We start from the raw sequence: 11,064 nt of genomic DNA on the forward strand, positions 1-11,064 counted from the left end.
TTCAGTAAAGGACCTGGCATGTCTCTGTGTTCTTTCTATGAGACAACTGATGAAAAATCCTTTGTTTACATGCTTTGTTGCATGTAGAGGTTTATTTGATCCTGTAAGTTGTTCTGTCCCCTATAGACCTAGAATATGCTATCAGTCTAGTCTCATGAGCGCCAAAGACAAAACCACTGTCCTGGAGGAGGAGCAGTTAGGGTGACTCCCACATCAGAATTCCTTATAGTCCCTCTCTAAGAGGTCCAGGTAGTCTAGCGGCTAATTATCTGTTTGGAAGCTCAGGGCACTGTACTTCAGCAACACTTATAATAATAACTCTTCCAGAGAGCAGATGACCCGTTACTACATACATGGCAATGAAGGCTATTTCTCTCCAAACCTCAGCAGTGTTGAGATAATATCCAGGTGAACAGAGGAAGATCCTGTCCTATTGGTCTGACTCATTGCACCCATGTATCTGCAACATCTCCTGCTATAGTATTTGAAAATCAGGAAAATGGGCAGCTCTACTTCTTCACTTTATATCCCAGAGAGCCTAGAGGGAAGCTCTGTAACCAGAACACAATCACAGAACACGCTGGCGGCCAGCCAGGAGTTCAGAACCTCCAGCTTGGGCCCAGGCCAGAGTGCTACAGGTTTTAACCAGGGTCAAGTACCACTCAAGTCACCTTAGGGCTTATTCCTGGAGATGCCCCACAGAACAAATGGAGAGTGGAGAATCTGCTCCCTTGCCCCGTGAGCCTTCTAAAAAGCAGTCAGCTGCCCATGCTGCTGAAGCCAAGAGCTACAGAACACACATTATATGTGCTAGGGGCCTGGCTTTGCCATCTGGCCTGGTCCTGCAGAACTTGGGCTGCAGAACTGGCTGGCGTCACTGACAGTTTTAAGGGTCTATTTATTTTGGTGTTGATTAGCAAAGAATGTAAATCTCTGACTAAACCATAAAGGGATGTTGTTTGTAAAAGGAATAAATATGGCAAAAACTGTTTCAGGGCCATCCTCTGTTTAAATTATAAATCTAACCAAAAGCCCACAGTGAAAAAGATGGAAAATACAGAGGAAAAAGAATTTTTAGAAATGTGATATGATTAAGGAAACAAAAACAGAGTTACCAGGCAGTAACAGCTTATGCTCAAACTGATTCTTGAAATAACAAATTTCAGATATCAATCAAAACCAAAAAAATCCCAGAAGTCAATGGGTCATATTTCACTCAGCCCCAAACTTATTTCCTTATTTCCTCTTTTCCAATTACTTGGGAAGTAAAAAAGTAAAAATTAGAATTAAAAAAGAGTATCTTTGGAAAGGGGGTGGGAAGGGATAAACTGGGAGTTCAAGATTTGCAGATACTGACTGGTATATATAAAATAGATGAACAAGTTTATACTGTATAGCACAGGGAAATACATTCAATATCTTGTAGTAGCTTATGGTGAAAAAGAGTATGAAAATGAATATATGTGTATTCATGTATGACTGAAGAATTGTGCTGCACACCAGAAACTGACACATTGTAAACTGACTATACCCCAATTAATAATAATAATAAAAAAGAGTATCTTTAACATTTGCAGAATGAGGCCTCTAGCTGTCCCTTCCCTTTAAGGAAAACGCTTCTGGGCCCTGGCTAGGCTTGGGAGGGGCATCTGGTTTCAGCAAAGACAAATGACCCATCAGAAGAAGTCATCCCCAGGCTCCCTGCACTGGAGCCCTCATGAGTTCTAGCAGGCAGTCATCTTACTCCTGAGCAGGGAGCTGATGTGTCCTTTACTCCCCCTCTTGAAGGAGGACAGGAATAAAGACCAGCAAGTGCTTTCTCTTTGGAGGCACCTATGACCTCTGGACTACATGCTTCTCTTATCGCTCACTCCTTCGATGCCTTTGCCAGGGGGTCATATGAACACTCCCAGTGTGGGACTATCTTTCCCCAAGACTCCGTCCCTTTCTTCCAACTCTTGACTCATCTTTGCCCCACTTCCAATCTCAGAGTCCAGGGAGAGGAGACCGGGGACAGGAGTCAGACAGGAGTCACTGAGAGGCAAGCAGGAGAGGGGTGATAAAGAATGGGCAGGCAGGACACTGAGGGCACTCAGGAAAAGCAGGAGGTGAGGGCATCCCCAGGCAGCCCTGCTTCCTCTTTCCATGCCACAGTACGCAATGCCCCATTCTACCTGCAGCCGTGGGTCTTACCTGCTCACATTCTTAAAGCAAACTTGAAGCAAAAGTCAAAAATTACCCACAGTGCTCGCACACAGCCTCCTTCCTATGTTTCCTGTCCAAGGTTCTGCTTCAGGGATGAGTGAAAAGCCGTGAAAGTGTCTTGTCCATTTAGCAATGTCATTAAGAGAAATGTGGCGTGAGTCCCTTAAGAATGGAACCTTGGAGTCATCTTTCATTCTCCTATTCTCTGCCAAGGTTTATGGAGTTCTGGTGGAGTGGTCCCCTCAGGTGCCAAGGTAAGGATGTTCCCAGGTGAGGACCAAAGTTACTTTACCCTTTTTTTCCCAGAAAGAAATGTTTCTACTAAGACCTACCAGTTTAGTTATCCTTGCATCCTTTTACTTTCTTAAAAAGGAAGCAAGGGCACTAGAAATGACAAATCAACTCTAAGCAGTTAGGAGAGCGAGCTCTTTCAGGAAATGCGCAGGTGTTAAAGCGCTTAGCATGTTCATTCATTTAGTTTTTCATCCCTGGGTGCTTCTCCGGGCCAGAGACCAGCAAGGCAATTTCATGGAGAAGTCAGACCTGAGAACAGACAACCATGCTTAAAATGTGAACCAAGACTGCAGAGGTTTCACAACATTGTAAAATGACTATAACTCAATAAAAAAAAAGTTAAAATAAAATAAAATGGAATTTGCTAATCTAGAATAAAAGAGTGCAGAGGTTTATTGAACACTTTGTACTGAAAAAAGTCAATTTGTAAGAATATGGAAATCCAGTATTTTCAGGTCTTCTCTTTGAACTCAAAGTGGTATACAAATTCATTAGAAAAGCTGAAGGATCTTTATTTATTTACTATCTTAACCACTTTCATAAACATCTTTACTACATGTGTCTTTTTATTGAAATACATTTGACATGTAACACTGCATAAATTTAAGGTGTCCCACATGTTAATTTGATACATTCACACATGGTGATATGATTGCCACTGTAGTGATAATTAACATCTCCACCACAGTACATAATTATCCTGTCTTTTTACTGGTTGGAATCATTAAGTTCTAGTCTCCTAGGAAATGTGACGATTATAACACAATATTGTTGTCTACATTCACTATTCTGTGCATTAGATCTCTACATTTTATTTACTATCTGTTGCAAGTTTGTACCCTTAAAAATCTCTCCTAAATCCCACCCCCAAAGGATTTTTAAATTAATATTTTTAATCTTGAGATTTTAAACAAGGGGAAGGTGAATATAAAATCTATTCCACTATATGTATAACATGCCTCCAAAGGATACAAAAAATTTAATAAACAGCAGCTACCTGTGGGAGGGAGGTCTGGAGGAGAGGATGATCTATTTTTATACATATCTCCCTTTTACAACCTTTTAGATTTGAACATTTTAAAAATAAGCTTACCCTTAAAAAAAGGGAACGTGTAAAATTTAATTCCAACTGGAATCACAGGTTTACAAAGAATGCCACCTGGCACTTCACTGTGGTTCCACTGTCAGCATACAGGAGTCTTCAGTGTAACTACTATGAAAGCAGACGCAAGTAGAGCTGAAGTTTAATGTTTTACCATGAGCGGGCAGTACCAGGCACAGGGAGACCCTGCCCCCCTCTCTGAGCTCTCCACATGCCTTTCACACCCTCCTTCACTCAGCCCCAGCCACAGGGGTCTTCTCCCTGTTATTCTTAGAGCAAGCTCATTCCAGCCTCGGGCCCTTACTTGGGTTAAACTCTTCGGGAGTCTTTGCACGGCTGACTCTTCATGCAGGCGTCCACCCAATCACTGCCTTGGAGATCCCTTCTTGAGTCACTATCACTTTACCTACTTTATTTTCTTCCCACATTTATTGCCATGCCATTTACAAATTCACCTTATTTATTCATTTACTTATGTGTGTGTGTTTCACGCCCTCCTGGGTCACTCCTTTCCCTCACCTCACCCCCGCCAGACTAAGCACCAGGAGATGCCCGGAGTATATACCCGACATCAACAGTGGCTCAGTAAATACTTGTTGAATGAAAGCATGAATGAATGCACTGTACTTAACAGTAATAGACTGGAAGCTGTCCCTCTAAAAGCAGGAATAGGAAAAGGATGTTCACTCTCACCACTTCTATTCAACATTGTACTAGAGCTTCTAGTCTTGGCAGGTAGGCCAAGAAAATGAAATAAAAGGCATCCAGTTTGGAAAGGAAGAAGTGAAACTAATTCTCTTTGCAGATGACAGGACCTTGCATACAGAAAACCTAAAGACCTCACACACAATTAGAACTAATAAGTTCAGCAAGGTTGCAGGCTACAGATCAATATACCCATGTCAGCTATATTTCTATAATGAAAAATACAACTAGGAATGAACAATCAAAAATGAAATTGAAAAACAATTCCATTTACAATAGTATCAAAAAGAATAAAAACTAAAAAAAAAAATGTAACCAAAGAAGTATAAGATTTGCATGTTGAGAACTACAAAACATTATTTAAGAAATTAAAGAAGACCTAAATAAACAAAAAAGCATCTCACAGTCACTGATTGGGAAGACTTACATTGTTAAGGTGGTAAGACTCCCCAAATGGATCGGTAGATCAATGAAATCCCTATCAAAATTCCAAAGCCTTTTCCACAAAAATGGACAAATTGATCTTAAAATTCTTACGGAAATGCAAGGGGCTCAGAAGAGCCCAATCTTGAAAAACAACAAAATTGAAAGACTCAAAGTTTCTGATTCTGAAACCTACTACAAAGCTAGTTACTCAAGACAAAATGGTACTGGTATAAGAATAAATACAAAGATAAAAATACTTTCAAATCATCTATCTGAAAAGGGTTTAGTATCTAGAATATAAAAAGTGTGGCAAGGATGTGGGGAAGTTGGAGCCCACATACACTGTTGGTGGGACTGCAAAGTGGTACAGCTACTATGGGAAGTTTGGCAGCTCCTCAAAAAGTTAAACATAGAATTGCCACATGACCTAGCATTCTACTTCTAGGTATATGTCCTAGGAAACCAAAAATAAAAATACGTTCATACAAAAACTTTACATGGCTGTTCACAGTGGCATTATTCATAATAGACAAAAAGTACAACAATCCAATGTCCATCAACTGATGAATGTATAAATAAAATGTTGGTATTTCCACATAATGGAGTATTACTTAGCCACAAAAAGGAACAATATATATATTACAATGTGGATGAAAGGACAGTTACTGTATGATTCCATTTATATGAAATGTCCAAAACAGGCAAATCCATAGAGATAGAAAGCAGTTTAGTGGCTGCTAGGAACTAGGGAAAGAGGAGAATGGGGAGTAACTGCTAATGGTTATGGGGTTTCATTCTGGGATGATGGAAATGTTCTGGAACTGGATAGTGGTGATGGATGCACAACCTTGTGGACATTTGAAAAACCAATGGCATATACTTAAAATGATTAATTGTATGATAATGAAATATAACTTAAAATATATACATGTGGGGAAATAAGCAATAAATATATTGCTGGTAGGAATGTAGATTGACATAACCTACTGAAGCACAATTTTGCAATATTTATCGAAATTACAAATGCCTCTACCTTTAAATCCAGAATATTCCTTTTCTAGAATTTATCCTACAGATATATATTCAAACATGTGCAAAATGACATATGTACAAGGTATGGACTTCAGCATTCTTTGAGATTGCAAAAGGCTGCAAACAACCTGCATGTCCATCATTATGTGGCTACTTAAATAAATTATGATATATCCATTTAACAAAACAGTGTACATCCACAAAAATTAATGAAGATGCTCCTTATGTAATGATAATAAAATTGTCTCAAATATTAAATCAAAAAAATGAGGTACAAAACAGTATGAAGAATATGCTTCCACTCTGATCATTTTGTATGTATAGAAATACAGAATCACTATGCTGTAGACCAGGAACTAACAGAGTATTGTAGATCAATTATGCTTCAAAAAAACAAAAAAACTCACAGAAAAAGAGATCAAAATTATGGTTAGCAGAGGCAGGGGGTTGGGGGAGAAGAAATTAGATGAAGGCAGTCAAAAGGTACAAACTTCCAGTTATAAGATAAATAAGTACTAGGGATGCAATGTACAACATGATTAATATAATTAACACTTCTGTATGTTATATGTAAAAGTTGTTAACAGAATAAATCCTGAGTTCTCATCAAAGGGAAAATCTTTTTTTCTTTTTGTTTTTTTATCTTTATGAAATGACAGATGTTCAGTAAACTTTTTGTAGTCACCATTTCATGGTGCATATTCATCAAATCATTGTACTGTACAACTTAAACATATACAGGGCTATATGTCAATTATATATCAATAAAACTGAGAGAAAAAAGAATCTCCCCTAAAAAGAGTATGTTACCATTCAAATAAAAAAAGGAGAAATATCTACATATGTATTAGTTTGTATATGCATAAAATACTTTTGGAAGAGTGAAGCCACTATGGAAAACAGTACGGAGATTCCTCAAAATAAACTAAAAATGTACTTACTATATGTTCCAACAATCCCACTCCTGGGCATACATCTGGAGAGTACTCCAATTTGAAAAGATACCTGCACCCCAATGTTCATAGCAGCACTATTTACAACATCCAAGACATGGAAGCAACCTAAATGTCCATCGACAGATGACTGGATAAAGTAGCTGTGGTATATTTATACAATGGGATACTATTCAGCCATAAAAAAGAATGAAATAATACCATTTGCAGCAACGTAGATGGACCCAGAGATTACCATACTAAGTGAAGTAAGTCAGACAAGAAAGACAAATATCATACATCACTTATATCTGGAATCTAAAAAAAGGAGACAAACAAACTTACTTACAAAACAGAAACAGGCTCACTGACAGAAAACAAACTCATGGTTACCAAAGGGGAAAGAGGGAGTGGGTATACCTTAGGAGTTTGGGATTATTAGATACAAACTGCAATATACAAAATAGATAAACAACATGGCCCTACTGTATAGCATAAGGAACTACATTCAATAGCTTATAATAAACTATAATTAAGAAGAATATGAAAGAGAATATATATATATGTAACTGAATCTCTATGTTGTATACCAGAAACTAACACAACATTGTAAATCAATTATATTTTAATTTTTTTAAGTTTAAAAAAATACTTTTGGAAGGATATGTACATGGCATGGATCTGACAGAAGTCCAAACATATGGAATGACAGAGACCTGAATTCTAGTGACTGGATTATCAGTAACTACTTAGCTCATCTGCTGATCCATCTCCCTCTCCCCTCCACCCAAACTCTAAGCATTTTCCAGCAAAGCATGCAAGTTTATGAAGGTTCATATATGAGGATTTTGAACAATTAAATGTATCAATGTAAAAGGTTGAATTCGCGTTCTTTTTTAAACAAGCAGCTCCTGCAACCTGGTAAGGGACAACTTTTTTGGGCAAGATTAATCTCTCTTCCTACCAGTAGGTGGAGATAGTGGGTACAATAATATGCTTTTGCCAAGTTAGAAACTTGCTCTTAATGGACACAAGACCCTTAGAGTCGAAGAAATTTAGAGCTAGAAAGAGCCTTAGAGTTCTGCCCAACTCCCATATTTTACAGATAGGGAAAATTATGTCCTGCAAGGTCAGATTCTAAAGGCTGACATGGCAAAAACTGAAACCCACATCTCATAATTCTTAACTGGACCTCTTCACTAAAGACTTTTTATAAGGTAAGACCCTAAAACTAAGAATTTCTTGGCAATACAAAGTTCAATCAGTCAAAGTTTATTTATCACTTTGTGCTTTTCTTTTCTAATATAAAGTTAGATGATTAAGGGAGGGGGCACCTCTATTAAAGCATGATTGTTCAGTTCACAAACATGACTTAAACAGTTCTTTCAAGTACCTAATTTTGCAATAGTCAACAAATTTCCTCATTTTATTGTCTAAAATTACATACAACACATGACTCGTTCTGAAATAAAAACTCTCCCCATTTTCACTTTACATTTAACATAGGCAATTCCTAACTTGAAATGTTAACAGGTTAATTTTTTTCATTGAGATGCTTAGGAATGATGTAAATGTCAAAAAATAAGAGGTTATTTATTGAGTAAATCTGAAGCAGCTCTTGCGATGATATTTTAAATAATTCTGGGTAGGCAATGTGGTATAGTGGTTGTAGAGCTACTGCCTGGTTCAAATCCTGATCCACAACTTACCAGTCCTGGGACCTTGGACAAGTTTCTTAACCTCTCCCAGCCTCAGTTTCCGTGTTACCAAATAGAGATGATAAGAGTAACACCTACTTCACTGGGCTGCCGTAAGCGTTAAATGAATTAACACATGTCAAATGCTTGGAATGGTACCAAAATATAGTATCTGAGGCCAGGGAGGATTCTTGGCTCTCCTAGAAATATTTACTCCTTTAAAAGAGGATGCTTGCTAACCCAAGGTATTTCTAATTAACTCTCCTGACCTCGAAGAGAGTAAAACTAAAGAGAAAAGTCAAACAAAACGGGGAGGCTAGCTTGCTACGTTGACTGGTCTCTAAACTTTTTTGGAGCATACAGCCTCTACCCTTAGTTCACTTCTTCACTTCAGGGTACTGTAAATACTCAAGGTTTGTTTGTCCCCTCCCCCACCCCCTACCGAGACAGAATATTGCTGACATTGCGGGGAATGTTCTGGGGCAAAAGCAGTTGATTATATGAACAAGTTTTTGAAGTGTGATATTTGCTTTCTTGTTGAAGACTGTTGGAAGAAAGGAAGTTGGAGAAATGAAAGGCCCTCCCATTCTTCCGCAATTTGAGTTCAGTTCTCTTACTTCAAGAGATCAAATGCAGAACCATTTGGGCAGACCTTGTCTTCCCTCTTCTCCCCTTTTACTCAAATACCCTTTTACTCCCACAAAGGCAAGGGTGAGATGTGCATTAAAGCAGGGACCCCTGATCCCACATAGCAGCCAGTTAGAACTGCGGAAAGTACACAGGGCTGATAGTGAAGGGAATCACCCTTGACCTCCACTGCAAACCTTGAGCTACTTCTCAGTCCGTAGTAAAACTCTATCTTTTCTGTTTCTAAAAGACTTCAGACCACTGTGCAAATCTTTACTGCAAGTGAACCCTCCCTTCTCTTGATCTCAGGACAACATGAGGTTGGGGTTGATCTGAAGCCTACATGAACACAGATTTGGGAGGGCAAGGTTCAAGCACATCCTGTCACTGGCACAATAAGGGCCCAAAGCAGAGCTGTTGAACAAACAGTATACATATACAGAGGTATGCCTGTGTTCTCAAACAAGACCTGTTTATTGTATTTAAAATGGTCATAATCACAAAATGTCAATCTTATTCAGATTAAGGGGAAAAATAAGTCCAATTTTAGAGGCCTGAGATTACCAGTGGATGCAGGAAAGGGACAAACCCCAGCCTTACCACTTTCTAGCTTTGTGAGTCAACATGCCATTGAACCTCTACAGGTCTACTCTCTCGTGTGTAAAAGGGGATTCAAAATAACAGCTACCTCATAGGATGTTTCAAGAATTAACTTTCAAAAAATAAGTAAAGCACTATGCAAATGTTCTTGATATTCTTAATTATCTAGCGTATGCACGCTCTCTACAAATATACTTTGCTCTGTTAACTATGGAGAAGTTTTTAAAGAGATAATGAAGATGCTCAGAGGCGTTGAACACGGGTTAAACCTTGAAGGAAAGACAGCAGCCCAAGAAAAAATCAACCCTTAAGTAGGTTTCATTCCAGGGCTGCTGAGAACTTGGAAAAATTAATCTTTGGTGGGGTAGTCCTCACCTATGTTTGCTGGGTTCACAGGGAACCAAAGGCACATCCACTGCGGACTCTCCTTCATTTCAACGCTCCCCTCAGCTTTTCTGGCTCCCCACCTCTCACTGCTCCAGTGCTGAGCGCCCGGCCGCGCTCCCTCCAACCTCCCACTTCAGGACTGCTCCGCAGCGTCCGTTCTGACCGTTCCGCCTACCGGCTCACAGCGCCCAGCATCTAGCATTGCCCAGAACCCCTTCACCTCGACCTTTAGAAATCAGAAGACAGAAAAACTACTCGGAGAGGTGGGGCGCCAGGGGACACGGGGAGCCCTGAAGCCGGGCATGCGCAGAGGCCCCCGCGGGCCGCGGGCCTGGGAGGAGCAAAGACCCGGATGCCGGGGCGAGAAGCCGCCACTCCTGAGACCGAGTTCGGGGAGCCGACCCCGGCTGGCCAGTGCCCGCCGGGAGCTCGGGGCCCACTTCTAGGAGGCTCGCGGGCCCCGCGCGCCTGGAGCGGTGCCGCCGGAGGGGTGGGGCCGCGGCCGGAGGCGCTGCGTACCTGGTAGCGGCCGGTGAGCAGCTGGCTCCGCGATGGCGTGCACAGCGGCTGCGTGTAGTAGTTGTCCAGCAGCACCCCGCCGCCCGCCAGTGCGTCCAGGTGCGGCGTGCGGATGTCAGAGCCGTGGAAGCCCACGTCGTTCCAGCCCAGGTCGTCCGCCAGCACGAAGACGAGGTGGGGCGGCCGGCCGGCCCCTCTGCCCGAGCCCGGCGGCGGCAGCAGCAGCAGCAGCAGCAGTAGTCCCAGCGCGTGGACGGCGGGGAGGAGCGGCCGCCGCGGCCCGGGGCCTGGGTGCAGGCTCGCCGCGCTGCGCCGGCCCATCGTGCGCCTCCGGCGGCGCCCGCGCCTGTGGCGCCACCAGCCCCGGGCACCGCTTATAGAACCAGGAACTGGGGCGGCAGGGGCCTGCCCCGCCCCGGCACGGGACTTCACCCCCAACGGGCCACGGGCAGGAGCGGCCCGGCGCCGGAGCCCCCGCCGCCTCTGACACGGGCCCGGCCGGTGTGGCGGGGGAGGAGCCAGCGAAGAGCTCGTGGAG

General features: G+C 41.7%; 1 protein-coding gene across 1 annotated transcript in view; it reads right to left on the minus strand.

The window, feature by feature from the left end:
• ARSB (arylsulfatase B) overlaps positions 1-11,064 on the minus strand; it is a 143,943-nt gene extending 132,879 nt beyond the window's left edge. Inside the window, exon 1 of the mRNA XM_074360155.1 lies at positions 10,527-11,064. Within this exon, the coding sequence (XP_074216256.1) occupies positions 10,527-10,847 (321 nt within the window). The 5' untranslated portion in view covers positions 10,848-11,064. The remainder of the gene's footprint in view (positions 1-10,526) is intronic.

Source organism: Camelus bactrianus, chromosome 3 (assembly GCF_048773025.1).
Source record: "Camelus bactrianus isolate YW-2024 breed Bactrian camel chromosome 3, ASM4877302v1, whole genome shotgun sequence".
NCBI lineage: Eukaryota > Metazoa > Chordata > Mammalia > Artiodactyla > Camelidae > Camelus > Camelus bactrianus.